General features: G+C 36.5%; 1 protein-coding gene across 2 annotated transcripts; it reads right to left on the bottom strand.

Annotated features, from left to right (window-relative positions):
• Positions 1-1,852: 1,852 nt before the first annotated feature.
• Positions 1,853-22,793, bottom strand: LOC120083546 (protein HIGH CHLOROPHYLL FLUORESCENCE PHENOTYPE 173, chloroplastic). Of its 2 annotated transcripts, XM_039039343.1 has the most exons (16): positions 22,628-22,793; positions 22,307-22,537; positions 22,058-22,219; positions 21,815-21,865; positions 20,667-20,801; positions 20,497-20,520; positions 20,239-20,350; positions 5,214-5,339; positions 5,056-5,105; positions 4,389-4,547; positions 4,210-4,305; positions 4,003-4,118; positions 3,786-3,909; positions 3,559-3,672; positions 3,052-3,132; positions 1,853-2,266 (listed from the first exon to the last, which is right to left on the bottom strand). In XM_039039343.1, exons 1-16 carry the CDS (start codon positions 22,691-22,693, stop codon positions 2,120-2,122), a joined length of 1,794 nt encoding a protein of 597 aa, XP_038895271.1. In that variant the 5' UTR covers positions 22,694-22,793; the 3' UTR covers positions 1,853-2,119. The 2 variants fall into 2 exon arrangements, with proteins under 2 accessions (XP_038895271.1, XP_038895272.1); XM_039039344.1 differs by lacking the exon at positions 22,628-22,793 and having other exon boundaries at positions 22,360-22,500.
• Positions 22,794-24,719: the final 1,926 nt, after the last annotated feature.

Genomic DNA, 24,719 nt, shown 5'->3' with positions numbered 1-24,719 from the left:
TTAAAATTTGTAACGATTTAGTCCCTACGTTGATATTAGTATTAAGATTTTTAGTGAATTTCTTATACAAATAAACCGAAAATCTAATTAGAGACCCAATATTTTTACAAAATACAAAGTCTACGTCATAAAACAATAAGAATTGACATCTAATTTTGATGAATTATCTTACATCATGAACTAAATTATTATAAAATTGAAGATATATGGACTAAATCATGACAAACCAATGTCTAAGGATTAAATTGTTACTTTCATAAAAGTTTAGAAAGCAAAAATATTTTTTAACCAATTTTTAAATTGATCAGTTAGACTCTAAATGTATGAAATTGTTGCAATTAAACTCTTGAAAATTGCTGGGAAACCCCTGATACATAAGTAGTATTGTTCCAGTCAAAGCCAAATTGTTACTACAACAAAACAATTCTTTACACCAATTTTCTTCTTTTATAAAATCAAGATAGCATTTCAATATTGATCTCACAAGAAAATTTTATTTTAATGATTAATCATATACTTTTCAAAATTTATAGAGTCTAAAAAGGATCTAAGTTATAATAATTTTATAACTTAAGGGTGTCATTGTAACAATTCATATAGTTTAGTGGTGATTTTTGAAAATTTTTTCATGAATTTATATTATTTTGGTTTGTTTTTCATGAACTCAAAACTTCCAAAAAAAAAAAAATCATTTTGGTCATTCTCCTAAAATTAGGATCGAAGTGAATCGTATATAATCAATTATCACAAAAGTCGAAATGGACTCAATTTTGAAAATTAGTAAGAAAAATCATGTGTTGTGTTATTTTGTGTTAGGGTAGTACTCTTACATCTAGTTGATACACTACTTGATCAATTTCCTTGTAATGTAAGTGACTTCAATGAATGATATACTAGAAGGTGTTTGGTCATGTGCTAGAGGATGTGTGGGGCATCATCTATATGTAGGTGTATAGAGTTTTGGATGGAGACCATATAAAAGTAGATGAAACCTCAATTTTTTGGATGGAGACCATATAAAAGTAGATGAAACCTCAATTTAAACTCTCATTTTAGGCATTGATGAATAAAATCGAGATCTATAGCTATAGGAAAACGAGGAATCTAATCTTCTACTCTATAATGGAGGTCTCTAGCCAAATGTTAATAACATCTATGACAATCTAGCAAGAGTTTATGCATATTATGAATATCATCTTTTTAGCCTTTTAATGCAAGAAAATTGGTTCTTAGGTGGTCCTTTATTTGAAGGAAAGATTATTAAGAATGCAGTCAAAATCCCACATTGGCTAGATAAAGAAAAGATCATAGGTTTATGAGAGATAACAACTATCTCCAATAGTATAAGACCTTTTTGGGTGAAACCAAAAGCAAAGCTGTAAGACCTTATGTCCAAAGTAGACATTATATTATCATATCATTATTTAGATATTTGGAAGTTTCATTGTCCTTGAGAAGTAGTACCAGAGCAAGCCCTGACATAGCCATATCGATAGAATCTTTGAATGCCAAACAAAGAAGGCTGATGTCCAAAGTATACATACCATTATGGAGAGATCCATTCTCTCTAATAATCTCATCATCTACCTTAACAAATAGAAGACGTTAAACTCAACCTTCATATATGTCGTCTATTAGCACAAAGTAGCAATTAAAATAGAAGAATTTACACTCAACCACTTCTTGAAGCTCTAAACATGAACACGAGAACTCTAATACTCAACCTTCTTGTATGTCTTAAGAGTTTGCTTCCAATAAGTTAAGAATTATTGAATTAAGTATGCGTGTGAACAACCAATACAATCAAAATTCATCCAAGATTAACTCATAAAAGACAAAATGGACACAAGAATTAACAAAATAATGATCATCTTGATTTACAGATGAGGTGCAGCGTATAAAATCCCATGCACCTCCACCTTCATTTACTGTGGACAGTTGCTGTGAATACAGAAAGAAAATAACCTGTAAAGAAGTTACAGACAAGTCACAGACAAGATCTTACATTTAGCTTTTTGTTCTAAAGCTCCTACCAAATTTGGTATACCAAAAATGAACTCTACATTCCTCACTATAATACATATTTCAAATTGAAAGCAGACTTTCCCGTGCACTGCAATCAAACTGGAGCAGGACTTTGCTCAAGGAGTTCTTTCCCTGTAATGCCATCCTTCAAGGTTTTGAAGTAAACATTGTAGTCTTTTTCTGGGGGTGGATTCTCAGGGTCCACAGTGAATGGCTCGCTAAATGGAATCACACTTTTAACCTGCAAGAGAATAATGATATCACTGAGAACTTTAATGCTTTTAGTCCACATTTTGTAACTAAACACGATCATCTATATAATCAAATCCCCAGGTTCAGTATTCTGCCTTTTTTTGTGGTCATTCAGCTTCAGTCCAATCAGTAAAGCTAAAGATTCTTACCTGCATGCCCTGCCATTGCACTTTATCTTCTTTTACCAGTGCGTGTAGGGGCTGGGGGGAGGGGGGATTCTTGATCTTTTGGTTTTTTATTGTTTTCTTTGGACTTAGGAACAAACAATCTTTAGACATGTGATCACTTTAAAAATATTGGGTGAAAATGCTTTTTTATAATTCGTTTATGGTCCATGAGATAAGGAGCATCAGGAATTTTCTCTACTTATGAAGGACAAACAAGTATATAAACCTGCATTTCAATTCTACAACTACATCATAACATGGAGTTTCATTTCAAAACTAATTTGTGATGGAAGGAGTAACTCATCTATCTTATAAATATCGTTGAGATCTCTTAAATTTTCCAATGCAGGGTCCTTAAGCTATAATCTTCTACAGGGGTAAGGTCAAGAAGTTGGAGAATACTTATGTGTGGAGAATTATTCTATCTGTCTTCATTTTTCGAGAAGTTCCATTTAGTTTACTGCCCATAGAACCATGACATAAAAGTTGAAACAGCCATGGAAGATAACAATGAATGAGATATTAAATAGATCATGAATGGAGGCAAATAGATTATTTTACCACATAAGAAAATAAAATATAAATAAAGAGGGAAGGAGGGAATTGCCTCAAACGTTTTGTCACATGCGTGTGGACTTTCCAAAGCAGCAATACAAATACGAGCAATTTCTTCCCTCGATACCTTACCCTATGTTTAGAAAAGGAAAGAATACCATCACAAGAAATCTATGTCAATTTGAAAACCAGAACTGAAGTTAAAAAGTGTCTGATTCATCGTAATATGATAGAACTTGAACATATTGAAAGATAAACAATAACGAAAATATAAGATAAACCAAGTGTTCGAGGTACTTGAATCCTCCCAATCTTGAGATACTCGCAAGTCCTACTTCATATTCCTAAATATTGCTTACCCCCTCCTTCCCTACCCACTATAATTATAACCAAGCTTCCCTAATAAACTACTAACCAATTACTAATATTCCCTTAATATCCCTCTAATACTAGTCCTATCATAACCTTCTGTTGGAGTATGTAGGAACAGCTGATAAATGTATATTTCATTGATATGTATGTCCAAAATCTAAACGTTATACATCAGTTGTTGTGGTACCGTTATATCATCTCCTTGATCAAAAATGAGATCTGCACCAGCAGGCTCCTCTGTTAACGCGCAAGGTCTTATTATTGCATAAGGAATTCCACTTTCCCGAATTAAGTCCTCTCCCTGTAGAGGAAATGGCCAATATTGAAATGAAATGGAACAAAAAAAGTAATATGTGAAAGTTGAATCATCTGACGAATTCTAGAAGATTGTATGAATAGAATTAAGTCTTAAACCTTTAATTTGAATGTAAGAATAAAATCCAATTCTTTATTCAATCGGACAGCAGGAGGTTGTTTGCTGAGATCAAGCCCAGGCCTATCAGGTCGTGTAACTCCAGCAGAACTCACATGGACAAACCTACAGTAGACAAAAAGAGAAGAGGAACTGTATAAGAAAATTGGAAAGAGATCAAAATCAGCTGAGTCCTAAAAGATTGTATTTTTGGTAAACCTGGGAGTTATAGGATCTTTTATATAAGCCCTTATACTTGATAAAGGAAGTTGAAATGGACCTTCAACAAAAGTTGGGTTGAGTTTCCCATCATATTCAAATTTGCTAAACATGAGCTGCATATGATTATCAGTTCATCAGAAGCACATGTCAAAAAGACCATGCTAGGGAAAAAATGAGAATGAACTAAAAGAAAAGGAATCTTGCCTGCAGTGACACAATATTCGTAGGGTCAAAAGGTGGGGCATCTGTGACAGTTCGAGCTCGAAAGATTGGCCTCAAAGAGGTAAATGGCACACGAACCTGAATATTTGAGGTAAAAGAAATATAATCAGCCAGTTCGATTAATCACTAAAAATAAAATAAGGTTGGATGGTGTTACTCACTGACTGCCATTGGCCTTTTGCAGTGTCAAAGCCGGCTGTATAACCAACAGTATCCCAATCTGTGCTGGTCCGCACAATCAGTTTATACCGACGTCCATCGCCTTTGAGACGCAACTCCAATCCATCATAAGCAGAAAGATCTTCTGGTACAGAAAAATTCTGTAAAAACACAAAACACGAGGAACTATGACATTAGATTAGGGGATGTAAAGGTGCAACCTCTTTGTTTTAAAAGACTATGAGAAGAAACAAAAGGAAGAGAAAATGATCGACTGAAGGACAAGCTTATGAAGCAAGAATTAATTCCCGTTCATAATAAGCATAAAGACAAAAAAGAAAAAAAGAGGATCATGATTTGAGGGTTGGTCATTCATACTAATACAACAGAAAAACAAAGTGATGCAATTCAAATTTGGAAACATAATATTACTTCAAATGCTACTCAAAACGAAAATCTACCTTTTCGTGATGATGATAAAAAAAACAGTTCTACAATTTATCATTAATTCCTGAGTTAATAGACTTGTTTTTAATTTAGTTGTTTTCATAATCCATGACTTAAGAATGACCGTCAAGCATTCTGTACGGAAAAGACCACTACAATTAGTTATAGACATCTGACAATGTAAGGCATAGACAAAGGAAATATTCAAAATATATAAATTACCCTTGTCCGAACACTAGTAAAGCCACCATTGTTTGCAGTTGAAACAACACCTGAAGCAGATGCATCCAAACTTAGATTCTTGATCACAATGTGTTCATTCTATTAACAGTGAGGTAACCTTGAGCTGGTACACTGTCTAAAGACTTAAAGGAAGAAACCTTTAAAAACTCCAGTTGGTCCACCATTTTCACCACCTTTCATGTCGATTTGAAATGAACTTTCACTCACTCCACCCATTACCACATCGTCTAAAGCACCCCAAGGAATTTCTTTGAGATTGTTTCCTGCAAATTATGAAGTGAAAACTCAATTACTCCTGGAACATGGTTCTCGCCTTGTATACATGATTGCGTCATCACGGTTGCTGAAATCATCTCTGTGTCTTGTCCCTTGGTCTCACAATCTTGGGATCAAATTTTCCTCTTTTTAACCAACAGTTGCCCCTTCCCTGAGTTGTAACTTGTAAGAAATCTCTTTCATTGTGATGTGTTTCCTAAGACTTCTTAGGATCAGTTTAAATTATATGATTAAATAGCCCGTTTAAATTAATGTGGGGCCCAAGCCCGAAACAAAAGGAAAAACCCGATTCACCCAAAAATTTGGAGGGATAAAAATGGCATTCCCCACCTCTTCAAGAGGAATCAATCAATAGACCTAACTTCTAATTTTAAGGTGGACTCAAATTGAGAATCATTCTAACTTGGAAGCAACAAAAATGAGGGAAAATAAATCCTTACAATTAAATTACCTATGAATGAACATGGCCCAAAGGAAATTAATCCATGGATTGTTACCTTATTTTGTGATGGAGCAGACAAATAAGGATTGGAATAAGGTGGTATGAAATTGACAAATAAAGAAAGCAAGATAACGTAAACAATAAATATCAACACAGAGATTTATGTGGTTCACTAACAGTGTGTTAGCTACGTCTACGGGCAAAGAGAGAGACCGGTTTATTATTAGAGAAAAATATCAAATAATACAGATTGCAGAAATGTTACTAGACCCCATGCTTGGTCATTCAAAGCGTCAGCTAGCAGATTCAAGGCATTTTAACATAGAATTGGAGGAATCATCCATAAAAGTATACAACGGAAATCAAGGAAAATGACGCTCAGGTTTCAATTTTCAATGTCAATATATAAGCTGCCCTAATTGTAATACATCTTTCATTGTTGATTTATGTAAACATTTTATTTTTATTTGGTTTTATTTACTGTAATTATTTTGTAGAATTCTTTCCTTCTTTGTCAATATTTTCATTATTTCATTTACTCTGTATTCTATTTAAATTAGGGCTTTATACCCTTGTAATTAGAAGAAAAAAGTGAGAAATATTTTCACATGGTATCAGAGCATCAAACAAAAAAACCCCAACCCTAATTTTAGTACCACCACCGTCGTAACCAGCCTCAACCGTCGACGCTACTACCATGGGAAATTTGTACGGATGACCCAAAAATTGAGCCCAAAATATCAAATGACCCATTTTTAAAATATAATGTCAATTGACCCTCTGCTGACATCATCGTCATACCAAATTACATAAATTGCCCTTACTTCTTCGTCTTCTTACCTTTTTGCTAAGAACCCACCAAAACTTTTTCTATTCTTCATTCAAATTTTCCAAGGCTAATGGCTTCGTATTGATCATAAACGAAAAAATTATTTCTAGCTTGCAAACGATTCTACTGCCGCCGACAAATCGAATCTGATCGGTAAATCTTTCAATATGTGCTTGAAAATGTCTTACACTGATCGGTAATGGGGCTTTGTGGGTCGTTCTGGGTTTAGAAATACACTGATATGGTTTTTTTATTTGTTTTTTTTGTTTTCGATGTGTTCTGTGGTTGAAGACGAGTAGAAAGAGTTTGTGAGCGAGATAAGTGAGAGTAAAATCGGTAGAGCAACACCGGAGAGAGCAAATGTGAGCGAGATAAGTGAACCTATGGTTTTTTTATTTGTTTTTCTGGTTTTCGATGTGTTATGTGGTTGAAGACGAGTAAAAAGAGAGAATGTGAGGGAGATAAGTGAGAGCGACACCGGAGAGAGCGATACTGGAGAGAGCGATACCAGAGAGAGCGACACCGGCGAGAGCGAGTCTAGCGAGATTTAAATAGAATGTTGTTTTACATTTTTTTTTTCCTAAAGGAGTTTACTAATTGAATTTTTATTTCATGCATGAGTGATTTAAAATGGCTACACATTTCAGAATAGCCGAAGCCTACCGATTTCCCAGTCAAGTAACCAACTTGGCCTACATTGCTAATGCAAACAAGATTGTGAAAGAGAAACTCACGCCAACGCAGTTGCACATGTTTAAGAGAACAGTTTTTGGGCGATTTGTAGACGTTGATATGGTGTTTAACAGCCCAATTGTCCATCACATGTTGCTTAGAGAAGTGAAGAGCATAAGATCAGACTCAATGTCATTCTCTGTCTGTGGGAAGATTGTCACTTTTTCGAAGGATGACTTTTTGTTGATGACTGGTTTGTGGCAATCCCCAACAGCAGTCCTCATATGAACTTGCTATCAAGTATTTTGGTAATCGAGTGACGAAGGACACTTTACACCTCCGTCAACTTGAAGAAAAATACAAGGACTTACAGTTTGAAAATGATGATGATATTGTGAAGATCAACCTAGTTTACTATACTGAGGTCGCAATGATGGGGAAAAGCAAACAGAAAAATGCAATCGACCTCAAACGTTTCAAGGACGTTCAAAACTTGAGCACTACAATAGTCTTGATTGGGGTACCATTATATGGGAGAGGACATTGGATGCCCTAAAGACTGCGTTGAATGATAAAAGCAGTCTATACAAGACGAAGGTCAAAGCAAATAAAAACTACGTTGTGAAGTACTCCTTACGTGGATTTCCACAAGCGTTCCAGATAAATTTGATTAACATAATAATCGTGTTGTTTGATCTAACGTTACTATTGTTCTTAATATATTTTAAATTTTATTTAGGTATGGACATACGAGATCCTAGCTTCATCGATAGCTGGGAACATTGCGGAGTGAAGGAGCAAGGTGGCTTTGCCCCGCATATTACGATGGTCATGCTCACACTCAGTGTCCTTCAAAGTACTCGAGAGAGAGATATTCGAGTCTAACAATGTACGTTTACTCTATACATAATATGTTTATCTGGTTGTTAAATTGACACTAACCAGTTTACTGGGTTGTTATGCAGATAAAGGTTAAAGAGGGCACTATCATGTCAGATGCTGAAAGGGAGTTTCGGGATACCCCAGTGAAATGACGACCTATATTTGAGCTAGGTGTGGATGATGATAGTTCTGAAAGTGGCAATAGGTCGACGAGTGAAGGGGGTAATCCTGAAAGTGAAAGTGACAGTGATGATCATCGTGGAGATGACAATGATAAGGTTGTCAGGGTGGAGGGAGGGGATGAACCCGAGCATTCTGAGCACGAAGATGCTGAATATGGAAGGGTGGAAGGAGGGACATACACACCTAGTAATGATATGTTCCATGATATGATGGGGGATGTACGCGAGGAGGACGAGTTGAACCAAGTTGATGTCTATCTTGCGGACTCCGGTACAGAACGACCTGTGGATGAGGAGTGTCCTGAGTATGCTGCCTGCCACAGGGAGGGAGCCAATCCCGACGAGTCTATTTATTCGTACCTGCGGTCCATTGACAGCTCACTATCGAGATTGGATGGTCGTATATCGGGTTTAGATAGTCGTGTATCCAGTATGGAGGAAAACATGACTGACATGAAAGGGCAATTGTCGGGCATCCTGTCATTGTTGCAGTCTATGTGCAAGGTTTGCATCATTTTATGTCTTTATGTGTTTAGTTTTTACATGTTTGTGAACTCACCATTTTACTTTACTAATTGAAGGGTTCCATGGTGAATGAGGAGACGACCAGGTCACCCATCCCATCTCGGGATCCCGATACGACTGCGATCTGTCTCTTATACACATCTAGATGTGTATAAGAGACAGCCCCTCTACAGCCCGATACCACCACTTCACCTACTCCCACCCCCCCTGTACAGCCCGATACCACCACTGCCACGACATCACCAATTGACGTCGAACCTATACAGGCCGACGTCCCATAAACAAAGCCCAACATGTCTGCCTTACTCACCATGCCACATACAGAGGCTAGCATGTCTGGCATCCCAGAAGCCGACACTTCTGGGATTGTTACGACCACAGAAGGAGTTCCACTGGTGAGTAATTTATTGATCAGTAATCTTTGTTTATATTTTTATATTTCTTGATGAGTAACGTTTCATTATCTGTTTATGTAGGAATCTCGAAGAATTAGTCGTAAGAGAAAACCTGTTGATAAATATACACCCCCAGCCCAAGTAAAGAAGAAAAGTGTGGTTAAACATCCTCTCCCAGGTGTGGCTACGTCAATATCCAGATCGATCGTCACATATAACGTAGCACACAATGTTCCACACAATATCCTAACAGAAATGATTGGCTGGATCTCGGATGACAATACAGACAACGAGGTTCGAGAGAACTCCTTTAAACTACTCGCCAAGCAATTCTTCAAGGAATTGATTATCCCGAATTCGTTGGTCGAGTGCGATGTAAGTGTCCTAGTCTTTACGTCTTTACGTGTTGGCTATCTTGTACTTTTACTGACATATTAATTTTTCGGCAGACCATAAATACTTTATTTTATTTTATGAAAGATAAATTTTATACCAGCCCCGACATGTGCATGCACAAGTTCACCATCTTGCCAATTGGTGTAATGGTAAATTTTGATATTTCGTTTCTTAACTTCTCATTTTGTTAAGTTTCCTAGTCTTTACTTCTTTACTTAACTTCTCATTTTATTTGACAGAGTCACCTTAATGCTCGTGGCGGGGTATTTAAACGAATAAATAATAAGTCACTTCTGGAGGCTGCCTTAGCATGGGAAGATGAAGACACGTATAAGGACTACGTCACCGGTAAATTCGATGTCAAATGGGCAAATGTGGATTTCGTTTATACGGCGAAGAATATCAGTGACTGGTCCTTGCAATGAACATTAACAGAGGCCACATATTCGTGTTCGATTCACTTCTGTCATACACACCAATGACAAAGCTGGTGAATTGGCTAGAGCCATTGACGATCACAGTACCATCCCTACTTCACTACTGTGACGTGGATCGATCGAAGTCGGACCTATCCACAACCCGTTGGAAAATCTCGAGACCTATGAACGTCGACATACAACACGGGTCGCTTGATTGTGGCATCTTCGCAATCAAACTACTGGAACACCTGGTGACTGGTGTTGATCCATCCGTAATCACTCAGGAGAAGATGAGTGAATATAGGATGCAATTAGCGTGTCAACTATGGGCAAACACTCCATATTTTTTATATGTATAGAACATGTATTTTTTATGTATGTAAAAACATTCATTTCTTTTTTATGTATGTAAAAACATTCATTTCTTTTTTATATATGTAAAAACATTCATTGTATAATTGAACATATATTTTTTATGAAAGTTCAAAGTTCAAAGTTCAATATCAGAATTTTATTAGAACATGCATAATTGAGATTAGAACATTATATGGTTCAAGGTTCAAAGTTCAAAGATTGAAAGAGCGAGATGTTCAGAGAGAGCGAGATGTTCAGAGAGAGCGAGATTCATGGATAGCGAGATTGTGAGAGAGAGCGAGATTGTGAGAAATCCAAACGATCGTTTAGTTATTAGTGTACGATTGTTTAGCTTTACTATACGATCATCTAGACAAATACAAACGATCGTTTAGTTATTAGTGTACGATCGTTTAATTTACCAGCGCTCCCAAAGTTAAACGATCGTTTAGCTTTACTATACGATCATCTAGACAAATCCAAACGATCGTTTAACATTTAGTTTACCGACGCTCCCAGAGTTAAACGATCATTTAGCTTTACTATACGATCGTCTAGACAAATCCAAACGATCATTTAGTTATTAGTGTATGATCGTGTACCTTTACTAAGCAATGAAGCCTGAAGTATACGATCATTTAGCACGCTCCGCATAGGTAGTAACTAAGTGAGAGAGCGAGATTGAGAGAGAGCGAGATCATGAGAAAGAGTGAGATTGTGAAAGAGAGTGAGATTGAGAGAGTATTTATTATCCATTTTTGTTACAAGTATGAAGATTGAGAGAGTATGAAATTATTGTTTTTTGTTACAAGTATGAAGATTGAGAGAGTATGAAGTTATTGTTTTTTGTTACAAGTATGAANAAGTATGAAGATTGAGAGAGTATGAAGTTATTGTTTTTTGTTACAAGTATGAAGATTGAGAGAGTATGAAGTTAGTGTTTTTTGTTACAAGTATGAAGATAGAGAGAGTATGAAGTTATTGTTTTTTGTTATAAGTATGAAGATTGAGAGAGTATGAAGTTATCCATTTTTGTTACAAGTATGAAGACTGAGAAAGTATGAAAATGGAGAAAGTATGAAGATTGAGAGAGTATGAATGTTGCTATTATATAAATACTCCAGCTTGTTATTGTTTTTTGTTTACAAGATGAAAGAATGAAGTATGAAGTATGAAAAAGTATGAAGTATGTTACAAGTATGACGTATGAAAAAATGATCAATGGTATTTATAACTAAACTGGATGAGGGGTGTTTGTGTCTCGGTCTCTGGCATTTTCGGCACGTCGCACGGTTGTAAGCGGTTCAGTACAATTTTGGCAGTTATGTCCATAATTCCCACATCGACCACATTTCATTTATCTACAAAATTCTCTTCTGGATGGTATTCTTCTCACTCTCCGTCGCCCAGCTTGTGGCACAAACTTCAAAGGAAGGATAATCTTTTATACATGAGAATGTCTTTTCCATTCAGATATATGACCAAGTGGATTTATAGGCTCCGCATACGCAGTCATTAGAGAGTCCACTGTATAAAATCGATTGCAAAGACTGTGGATGGATATATTTCTTTCCTTGGCAGCAACAATTGCATGGGAATACAAGATACCAAGTGAGTCAAATTCCTTACACGTGCATTCTTTCGTGTGAAGATTGACAATACCGTCCAATCGATTATCTCGCACGTGTACCCGATAACAATCAATAGGCTCCACCCGATATCGTCTGCCCTTATCGGCTTCACTTGCCAATCGGGTTTCACAGTAGTCAGAGTGCAATGTCGTTCGAGATGCCCAATAATTCCTCCGTTCGTAGAACCACGATTGGAGCATTCCTCTAACATGTTCAATCAAGCATACTATGGGCATTAGTCGATACTCTTTAATTAAGGAATTGAAACACTCTGCACTGTTGAATGTCATGTTATCATATCTTCGTTCTATTTGGTAAACTCGTGCCCACCTTTGAAGACCGATGTCTTCCAAATATTTCGTGACAGCACCATCTCTAAAACTACGGAGTTCGTCCCATTTTGTCTGGAACTCTGTCATGCGAAATGCCCTTGCTGGATCTCTAAATATCTCAACAACCGTGCTATCCTTAAAATTTGTAACCAGATTCTGTTCTATATGTCATGTGCACAATCCATGAAATGCTGTGGGAAAAAATGTACGAATAGCATTGCCGATAGATACCATCCGATCAGACACAAACACCAAATTATCGGGTTCTCCGATACTTCATTTCAAGTTTGACATAAACCATTTCTATGATCGATTGGTTTCATTGTCCACTATTGCATATGCTAGTGGGTATAATTGATTGTTTCCGTCCATAGAAACCGCAACTAACATGATGCCTTTGTATTTTCCTTTCAAGTGCGACCCATCAACAATAATACAGGCCGACAGCTTGCAAAACCTCTAATACAAGACCCTAATGCCATAAACATGTACTTGAAATGCACCTCATCTTCAAATTTGATCTCAAAGACTGTACCCGGATTCTCTATTTTTAACGCTTCTCCATAAGCATGTAGTGTGGAGTATGATTATTCTGGAGTACCTCTAGTGAGATCATACGCAACTTCCCTTGCACGCCACGCTTTATCATAACTTATGTTCACGTCATAATCTCTCCTCATATCCTCAACGATATGACAAGGTTTATAAATACGTCTTATGCCCATGAACTTATCGTTGATGAGTTGACCAACAACTGTAGCAGTTGCTTGTCTATGGTCATTATTCAAAATTCCTATGGAATATGTGTGCGAACTGCAGTACTTTGTGATCTTGAATATATCAGACTCTTCCATTTTGACTGCACGAAGGCTCCACTTATATGTCTCCCCAATGCATTTGACAGTGAACAGAGATTTGGTTGATTTTCTGACCTTAAATTCAAAATTTATGTTGATAGACAGAATAGATAATCTCATTTTCAAGTTCTTTTTGCTCAAAAATAGTTGACCAACTTTAACGTTCTTTATCCCAAATGAAGAGGTGTCAGGCATAATCAACTTTGTCCTATGACTTGAAGACACAGATGGTGGAACCACTAAAGTTGCTGTAGAACGATGCACATCTCCATGATCACGATACATTTCATTCAATCCTACTGGTTGTTCATTCACATCCACATCCACTGAAGGACCACAATCCATATAATCGAATGTTGATGGTACAGTGTTGGTAGACAATGGAATATCAGTGTCGGTAGACAATGGAATATCATCCTTTTCCCGACAAAACTGATATGATTCCTCGTATTGTCTGTCCACAGCCGTATCATCATAACTCACATTTCCAAACCCCATTCCAACCCTTTCGTCCTGTTTAGACTTCAACGTTACAGCTATCTGAAGTCTACTAAGCTCTTCTCACAAAAGAAGGAAATGAACATCATCATCGTCCATTATGCATTGTGGAGGGGCTTCAAATTCAAGATTATATTTAACTTTCCAGATAAGATCAAACTCTGAAGAACTGACTTTTATAGCCCTATAAATGCGAGATTTAAGTTCTTCATAATTCAATGTAGGGGGCACAACGATTCCTTTTAACTGTCCCCCAATATACGAACTTTCATTCTCATCCCAATCACCTCCAAATCGAATAAATAGACATTTTTCTGTCATCCTATAAAGCAAGAGAACATTTGTCATTAAGTTTTACAAGCAATTGAAGTGTACTCTCGCTCTCTCTCAAAATCTCGCTCTCTCAAAATCTCGCTCTCACTCTCGCTCTCTCAATCTCGCTCAAAATCTCGCTCTCTCTTACTCTTCCTCTTTCTTACTCTCTCCCAATACAAAATTTCATAATGCTACCTTTCCAAAAATAACACATCAAAAATAATTAAACAGACTCAAAATAATTCACCTTTCTGAAAAAACTGTTCCTTTTTTAGAAAGCCTCGTCTTGGAAACCCCCGTTCGAAAAATCTCCGTTCAACAAAACACCGTCGAAAATCAAAGAAGTAATCACCTGGAGTTTAGAGTTCATTGAAATCACCATTGTATTGTGTTTAGGTATTATTGATTTGATTTGAGGCTTTCGTCATAACATTTTATCAAATCAACAGTACACTGACGAGCAATCACATCAAACCACGGAATTTCAAGCGAGAGCAAGAGCGTTTAATTAGACGAGAGCGAGATTTGCCTCGTGAGGCCGGTGTAAGGGCAATTTACGTAATTTGGTATGACGATGATGTCAGCAGAGGGTCAACTGACATAATTTTTTAAAAATGGGTCATTTGACATTTTGGGTCATCCGTACAAATTTCCCTACTACCATACCCAACCCAACCCCTACCACCGTCGTCGTGACACTGCCGTACCTAGCCCCCACCATCGTCGTCACAAGTTGTCGCCATTTCCGCACGTTAGCACCGATCGACACGTTTCCTTTGATCAAATCTGCGTGTTTCCATCGATCCGAGTAGATCTAATCCACGCGTTTTTGTCAATCCGAGTAGATTTGATCCGGTCCGAGCAGCACTGCCGCCGCTTACAACCTCTTGGCTAAAGATTACCTCTTTCCCCGCCTTTTGGCTAAAGTTTGACCAACTTCCCTAGCTGAATAGAAGAAAGGGGTTTCCATCCAAGGTTTAGTATCCTCTGGGTGCTATCGTTGATGTTGATCGTATCCCATTAAGTACTATAAACGAAAGGCAAGGTTTTTCTATCAATCTCCTGGCCGTGACTAAAAAGGGCTTGTGTTCAACTCCGCGGGTTGGCTGGTTGGAAGGGATTGCTTTTTGTCGTTTGTTTTTCCCTTTGAGATCTTCTCCCGCGTGTTTCTGCCGATTTCTATTTCGATCCGTGTGTTTCTGCCGATTTTACCGTCGATTCTTGCTCGTTTTCTCCCGCGATTTCATCCCAAATCTGCTCGCCGATGCCACCGAACCTTCCTTATCTCTTCTGCTATTGTCAATAGGTTTTCTGGCCACATCCTCTCAGATCTGGTCTTCCCATTCACGAGTATCCTTGTTCTCTTCTGGTGAGGCTGCTGCATTTGTGAGTTATTTTTGTTTTTAACTCGTTTTTTTGGTTAGTAGTGTTCTTAAGATCCAGTTGTACACATCATGTCCGATAAAAAATCATCGATGGCCAAAGTTTCCAACAATCGTCAACTTCCAAATGTCCAAATCACCACAATTCGACTTCATGGGGACAACTTCCTCAATTGGTCCCAAAGCGTTCGGATGTATATTCGTGGACAAGGGAAGATTGGGTATCTTACTGGTGAAAATAAGGCACCGACCAAGATGGATCCATTGTTTGCTACTTGAGATGCTGAAAATTCCATTATCATGACATGGTTGGTCAATTCCATGAATGAGGAAATATGTTCCAACTACATGTGTTATTTTACCGCAAAGGACTTATGGAACAATGTCAACCAAATGTATTCAGACTTTGACAATCAGTCACGAGTACTGGAGTTGAACCTCAAGCTAGGTGATATCCGACAAGGAGGAGATACAGTTACACAGTATTTTCATAAGCTGACAAGAATTTGGCAAGATTTAGATCTTTTTGAAAGTTATGAATGGGAATCGACAAAGGATCAAGCACACTACAAGAAGGTGGTGGAGGACAGTCATGTTTACAAATCTCTCACTGGTCTCAATGATGAATTTGATGATGTTAGAAGTAGAGTGTCTAGTAGAAAACCTCTTTCCTCCATCAATGAAGCTTTTTCTGAGGTTCATAGGGAGGAAAGTCATCGAAGTGTTATGTTAGGCAAGAAAAGCACAGACTCTGTAGAGACATCTGCCTTGATGACTACTGCCAATAAGGCTTCTCTACCACCAAACAAACCCCGAGTATGGTGTGATCATTGTAACAAACCTCGCCATACTCGTGAGACCTGTTGGAAAATCCATGGAAAGCCTACAAACTTGAAGAACAACAAGCCAAGTGATAAAGGTAACAATCAATCCGCACCTCCCATTGCTAATAGTGCCGACCCCAATCCATTTAGTAAAAAGCAAGTTGATCAACTCCTGAGGCTATTAAAAGTCAATTGGCCATCGGGTAATCCTAGTACTTCCATGGCACAAATAGGTAGTTGTCCTCGAGCTTTTTCTTGTCTTAATTCATCTCCTTGGATCATAGATTCTGGAGTTTCAGACCATATGACTAGTACATCTCACTTTTTTTATTCATATTCCCCTCTGTATAGCATTGAGAAAATTCGACTTGCAGATGGTAGTTTCAATTCTATTGCAGGTAAAGGAACTATTCGTCTGATAGAAAAAATTACATTATACTCTGTGCTCCATGTCCCTAAATAAGCTTGTAATTTATTATCTGTGAGTAAACTTTCTAAAGACACTAACTGCAGTATCATTTTCTCTACAACTCACTATTGGTTCAGGATTAAGACTCGGGGGGAGATGATTGGACGTGCTAGTCTACTTGATGGTCTTTACTACTTTGATGACTTTCCGACTAGTGATAAAAAAGTTCAGGGCTTAAGTTGTGTTAGTTCTCCCTCTGTTCAAGAATCAATTATGTTATGGCATTTTAGATTAGGACATCCCAGTTTTTTCTATTTGAAGTTTTTGTTACCAAACTTATTTAAAGGAATTGATTGTTCAAATTTTCAATGTGAAAGTTGTACTTTGCTAAAAATCATCGGATCACATATTTACCAAAACCTTACAAGGCCTCTAAACCGTTTTACTTAATCCATAGTGATGTTGGGGATCCCTCAAAAGTTTTGACACAGTGGGAAATGTTGGTCTATTACATTTATTGATGATCACACTTGATTAACGTGGGTTTACTTGTTTACAAAAAAGTCTGAGGTCAAAGATATCTTTGTTCTCTTTTATAACATGGTTGAAAATCAATTTCAAACTAAACTAAGCATTCTACACTTTGATAATGAGACCGAATACTTCAATGACTTTTTAGTTGATTTCTTTAAGGAAAAGGGTATTTCTCACCAGTCCACTTGTTGTGATACTCCCCAACAAAATGGTATTGTTGAATGGAAAAATAGGCATTTACTTGATGTTGCTCGTGCTATTATGTTTTATATGCATGTTCCTTAATATTTGTGGGGCGATGCAGTTCTCACGACTGCCTATCTTATAAATCGAATGTCTTCTAAAATCTTTGATTTTAAAACACCTTTAAATCAATTTAAGAATTTTTTTTCCTACTGTTGTTTGTGGTATGATTTACCACTTAAAGTCTTTGGGTGTACTGCTTATGCTCATATCCCCCATTTTTCTCGGTCTAAACTTGATCCTAGAGCTCTTAAATGTATTTTCCTTAGATATGCCTCTGATAAAAAGGGATATAAGTGTTTTAACCCTCTCGCTAGAAAATATATTGAAAGTATGGATGTGTTGTTTTTGGAAAACAAATCTTTTTTTTTTTTTGACAAATTTCTCTTCAAGGGGAGATATCCAACTTAGAAGATAATTTTTGGGATACATCTCCACTTCCTTCTGTCATTTATCTCGAAAGTAGTAGTCTAATAATGCCAAACATGGGAAATTCAACTTCAGAAGAAGAAACACTTCGAAGAGATCTCATTGATTGACACCCTGAACTTCAAGTTTATACTAGAAAGGCAATAAATCAAAATAATCAAGATCAACGAGGCGACGTGCCACGAATTCAAGCAGATGCCCTGACGAATTATGCTAAAAATTCAGGTAATTCTCATTCTATTCCCATCTCCTCATCCACTCAAAATCCCTTGTCTGACCTTGACATTCCGATAGCCCATAGGAAAGGTATTCGTCGATGTACTAAATACCCTATTGCAAACTACCTCTCTTACCATAGACCGTCTGATGATTACAGAGCTTTCACCTCTAGAATAACAAATCTATTTGTGCCATGGAATATACAGGAAGCCTTGAATGATCTGAATTGGAACTTAGCAGTTATGGAAGAGATGAATGCTTTAGAAGAAAATGGCACGTGGGAAGTTGTTGAGCTTCCAAAAGATAAGAAGATAGTGGGATATAAATGGGTGTTCACTATAAAGTGCAAAGCTGATGGAAGCGTCGAAAGATACAAAGTGAGGCTGGTTGCTAAAGGTTTTATACAAACCTATGAGATTGATCATCATGAAACATTTATCCATGTTGCAAAAACCAATTCCATTAGTCTATCACAGTTAATTTTAAGTAGCATCTTTATCAACTTGATGTGAAAAATGTCTTCCTTAATGGTGAGCTTGAAGAAGAGGTATTTATGAATTTACCACCTGGTTTTGAAGCCAACCTTGGAACCAACAAAGTGTGCAAGTTAAAAAAATCTCTCTATGGCCTTAAGCAATCTCCTAGAGCGTGGTTTGGACGTTTTGAGAAAGCACTGACAAGTTATGGGTTCCGTCAGAGCCAAGCAAATCACACCATTTTCTAAAGACATACTAGTCATGATAAGATGGTTAGTTTAATAGTTTATGTTGATGATATCATTCTCACAGGTAATGATGATGATGAAGCTGAGATGAACAACTTGAAGGGCAAACTAGCTAATGAATTCCAAATTAAAGACCTATGACCCTTGAAATACTTCCTAGGGATGGAATTTGCTCAAAGAAAATATGTCGTTGATTTACTTGAATAGACGGGCTTACTTGGTTGTAGTACAATAGAAACTCCTATTGAGCCAAACATAAAATTGCAAGCTGCAAAGGATATAGAGATAAAAGACAAGGAGAAATATCAAAGATTCGTGGGAAAACTTATTTATCTATCTCATACTTGTCCAGATATGGCTTTTGTTATCAGTATGGTGAGTCAATTCATGCATGCCCCAAAGCCAACCCACTTTGAAGTTGTCTACAAAATTCTAAGATATTTGAAAGGGACTCCAGGAAAAGGGATACTATTTAAGAAGAATGGTCATTTATACGTGGAAATTTACATCGACGTTGATTGGGCAGGTAGTACCACATATAAGAGATCAACTTCTGACTATTGTTCCTTTGTTGGAGGCAATCTAGTTACGTGGCGAAGCAAAAAACAGTATGGTTGCTAGAAGTAGTGCCGAAGCAGAATTCAGGGTTTTAGCATATGGCATTTGTGAGGTATATGGATAAAAAGATTATTAGAAGAATTGAAATTTATCCGGGTAATGCCTATACGTACTGTGACAATAAGGCCACCGCCATTTCCATAGCACACAACCCGGTCCTACATGATAGGACAAAACATATAGAGGTTGATAAACACTTTATAAAGGAGAAGATTGATACTGGAATGATATGCACTACCTATCTCCCTACAACAGAGCAGATTCTTGATGTACTAATAAAGGAGCTTCCAAAATTACAATTCGACAGATTGATTAGCAAGCTGACAATGGAAGATATCTTTAAACCAACTTGAGGGGAGTGTTGATTTATGCAAATATTTTATTTTTATTTGGTTTTATTTGCTGTAATTATTTTGTAGGATTCTCTCCTTTTCTGTCAATATTTTCCTTATTTCATCTAGTCTGTATTCTATTTAAATTAGGGTTTTATACTCTTGTAATTAGAAGAAGAAAGTGAAAAATATTTTCACATTCTCATCTACAGATTGGAATAAAATTTTCCAGGTAGAAATGAAATACAATATGCTACAGCAGGTAGTTTTTTTCAATCAACGGTCCTAGACATTTGCCTTCCCCCAAAACTCTGTATAACTCACCTTTTTCTTTCCCTCTTTACTAGTAACCTCTCAATTTTTAATCTACATGTATCATCATATAGGACCTAGTGCCACACGGAAGAGAAAAGCAAATCACCGATAACTTGATAAAAGTGTACCTTCAAATCCAAAAAGTAGCTTCCCATTTCGGAGTCCAACACTAACCTTCACAGCATTGATCAAATTTCGCATTCCAATAAATTCCACCAATTCTGGTGAATCACCTTTGATCTGCATCAGTCAACCATAAAATTAATCTCGCCAGTAAGCAGTATTTCTTACGTTGTCTACAACACATGACCAAGTAAACTAAAATTTTCAGTTTCAACTCCCAAACCAAATTCGTTCAAATCTGACTCGGAGATTTAGCTTGTCACCTCAGGTTCAAAGAACTTGATTCCCTGCACCATATCAAAGATTGAATCAGCAAGCTGCTGCAGAGATATTGAATTGACTATAAATAAGAAGTTCCTGGAATTGACGAACAGCCAGCAAGTTCAAAATATTAATACTAATACTGGCATAGATTGAAGGTCAATAAACATACTTGGCTATACTTTGCTCTTTCTGGAGTGTCTCCTTCCTTTGGTCCAACAATGACGGAGACAGCATTAATTACTTTCCTCACTCCCTTAAAGTTCTCAGGTGCCAAAGTGCTCCCCTTTGTAACATCTCCAACAATCTGATATTCCAAGGTGAGGTAAATGATTTGGAGGTACTTGAAAGTTGAAACAAGTTCAAGCAGAACAGAGTTCTTATGCAGTGCATACCCTTCACAGTTCCAAAGAATGAGCAAACGACAATCAGAATGTGGTTTCTTAATAACATTATCTACCTATTGTGAAGTACTTACTAGTATACTTATTTCTATCTTTTTATATACCCACTCCTCCCAGATCTACTTCAGGGAGCATATTATATAGTCGTTTGGTTTTCAGATATGATTGGTTTAATGGCTAAAAGTTCACATCTAGCTAAATAAAGTGATGGTATACATCCAGGAACGGATTTAGTATGGGTCCGGAGAGGCTCGAGCCCCCCGTCAACTTTATGCTCTTTATAAAATATATATATAAAAGACTGACATAGTATCAAAACCACTAGCTAGTCTGGTGGTAAATTTGTCTTCCAGCCCACTTTAGACCTAGGTTCAAGCCTCAATTTTGGAAAATTTTGAAGTGTCAAATGATTAAGAATTAACGAGTCAACTTCCTAAGACATGTCTTTACATTTCTCTTCACACCATGCCCGATTAAGTTGGTTGATACAAACTTTCATTTTGCTCACTAGTTATCATCCATAATACATTTACAGTATCTTGCTAAAGTATTGATACAATACTAAATTTACCTTCACCCATCCGGTTTAATTTTTAGATTGATTGGTAATTTAAAATGATATCAGAGTAGAAGGTCATGTATTCAAACCCTTGTAATGTCATTTATGCTCCATTTAATATTGACTTATACTTCTTAGATCTTCCACAAATTTCAAGCCCACAAGTGGGGAGAAATTTTAGAATGTTATATTAAATTTACTTTCACTCATCAATTTAAGCTTTTAGGTTGATCAATGATTTAAGAATCTTCGATACAAGAAAACTGAAGTTACTATAAAGCGAAGAACAAAAGCATAGCCAAGAAATAAAAAAAGCATTTACAATGACTTTGATCGGTAAGTGGTGATTTAACTAACCAAGTCAATGTCTGGGCCTAACATCTTCCTTGCTTTCTCTTCATTTCTGACCTGAAAGATATGTCATGTTCATATACAATTAAAAACAAGTGTAAAAATAACTGTTGAAAAAAGAAAAAAGGAACTCATATATCATACTTTTTCTGTCTCTTCTCAAAAGTTCTACAAATAGCATGTAGTTTGAATTGATCAAAGCACAACAAGTGGAAAACTAATAAGCTGAAAGTGGAAAGACAAATATACCAAAGCTCGGACTGGCAACCCTTTTTTCCTCAGGATATCTACCACCCTTCTACCAACCCCACCCGTTGCTCCAGCTACGAGAATGAACCCAGAAGTTTCCATTTCTTCAACAGGTCTGCTTGGTGATGGACCCGACAGTTGAGCAATCAGAGACTCAAAAAACTTCACCAATAACCAACTCAAATTTCAGTCAATTGATCAGAGGAAAAAAAAAACAATAAAACCATGAAATTAAGAAGTTAATCCAACCTTGGCTGGAGATGGAGGTCCATTGAAAAAATACAATGTTCTCAAAAACCTACCAAAATCCCAAGCTTCCGCAGAAATGGGTTTTGTTGGGAGTCTCACTGAGCAGGACTTTGGGATGCTTAAGTGGAGAAGAGAATGGTTTCCGGGGAGAATTTGGAGAAATGGGTTCGCAAGTTGAGATGATAGGAAGAACTTCCTTCTACTAGTGGTAGTGGGTGATGATGTAGGACTCTGCAAAGGCAAAATCAAGTTGAATTAAAGAATAATTGACATGGGTTTATCAGCTTAAAGATGAATTTCCAGTTCTTCAAGTGTGATCACCTTCAGAAGGAGGGAAGAGGACGATGGAGAAGAAGAAACTTGGAGGCCAACGCAACAGATTTCCATTTTTCAAGCAAGAATGGAAGAGAGGAAAGTTGGAGAAACATGGATTCAAGTTTTGTTCCCTTGTTGTTGATATTTCAGAATTGGAAGCAAATACAGACCACAAAAACCGCCAACATTCAGACCATAAATTACTTGTAAATAGTTCCTACTATAAAGCCTATTTAGAAAAAATTTATCTTAAATAAAAATTAGAAAAATTATTTCAAATAGTAAAACGGTTAGAAAATATTTACAAGATATAATAAAATTTTAGAATTATCAATGATAAACGTTGATAGACGTTAATAGACTTTTATCCGTGTCTATCAGTGACATTAATAAAATTTGTTTAATTAATTGAAAATCAAATTAATTTCCAATTTTAATTACCTCAAAAGCCAAATAAAGTTGAACAAGAAACATGCTAAATGAATAGAGTTCATTGAGACATTTTCTTATGTCATTCATTACAAAAAAGGTAAGGATAATATGGTGGTTGATGCGTTGTCAAGAAGGTATGCATTGTTTTCTTTCCTTAGTGCAAAAATTCTTGGTTTTAAACACATAATTAATTTGTACAGAGTAGAGACATCTGAATTTCATGATGTATATATTCAATGTTTAGAAGGAAAAGACGTGCATGATTATATTGTGTTTGATGAAATGCATTTTAGGAAAGGAAAACTTTGTATTCCCAAGTGTTCTATTTAAAAGTTGCTTGTGAAGAAAGCTCATGGGGGAGGATTAATGGGGCATTTTGGGGAATTTAAAACATATAACATGTTGGCTGAACATTTTTATTGGTTGAAAATGAGAAAGGATATGAATAAAGTGTGCAAACAATGTTTCAAATGTAAGGAGGTTAAGTCTAAGACACAACCACATGGTCTTTACATACCTTTAGATGTTTCTAGTGAACCTTGGGTTGACATTAGCATGGATTTTATTTTAAGATTATCAAAGACTAGGAGACATCGTGATAGCATTTTTGTGGTAGTTGATGGGTTTAGTAAAATGGCACATTTCATACCATGTAATAAAACAGATGATGCCACTAACATAGCTAATCTTTTTTTTAAATAAGTGATTAGATTGCATGGAATTCCTAGACCATTATTAGTGATAGAGATGTAAAAATTTTAAGTCATTTTTGGAAAGTTTTGTGGAGTAAATTGGGAACTAAGGTTTTATTTTCAACAACTGGTCACCCACAAACCGATGAGCAAACTGAGGTGGTTAATAGAACATTGGGGACTTTGCTTAGGTTACTACTGTCTAAAAATCTCAAGTCTTGGGAGGATACTCTACCTTTTATAGAGTTTGTTTACAATAGAGCAATACATAGCACCACTCATTGTTCACCTTTTGAGGTTGTGTATGACTTTAATCCATCAACTCCTTTAGATTTGTCACCCTTACCACCTAATATGTTTACTAGTGATGCAGCTGTTTCAAAAGCAGAATACATAAAAAAATTGCATAAAGAAGTCAAAGAAATGATTGAAAATAAGAATCAAAAGCTTGTCAATACTATGAACCATTGAACCATTGCATGTACCTAAAGAACCAATTACAAAAAGCAAGGCAAAGAAGATTCAAGAGGCATTCACACTACATCTTCAAAAACTAGCAAATTCACAAGAACCGACAAATAATTTTGAGACCAAAGTTTTATATAATGTTTTTTCAATGAGTCAAGAAAAGAATGACATGAAGATGGCACGGGAAAAGTCCCATAGTTTGGAAGATGACACAGTGATAAAAAAAAGTGTTCAGATTTTGTGAAGAAAATATTATCAAGTGTCCACTGCATGGGAAAATGTGATGTCAAACATTGTCAAACGTGCACATCTACTTTGCCACCTTCTAGGGGAGATATTTAAGGCAATTTGAAGACTTTCTACATTCATAGTTTTGCATTTTGATTTATAATTTAGTATGCAATTAAGTTTCAAGTTTCTAAGTGTTATTTTCTACAATTTGCAATTAATTGTATTTGAATGACTTTTAAGTTTCTTGGTCTATCCACGACCATTTGGCCTATAAA

Source organism: Benincasa hispida, chromosome 8 (genome assembly GCF_009727055.1).
Source record: "Benincasa hispida cultivar B227 chromosome 8, ASM972705v1, whole genome shotgun sequence".
NCBI classification, from domain to species: Eukaryota; Viridiplantae; Streptophyta; class Magnoliopsida; order Cucurbitales; family Cucurbitaceae; genus Benincasa; species Benincasa hispida.
The sequence above is the reverse complement of the archived record's forward strand: the minus strand, read 5'-3'. Positions and strand labels throughout refer to the sequence as shown.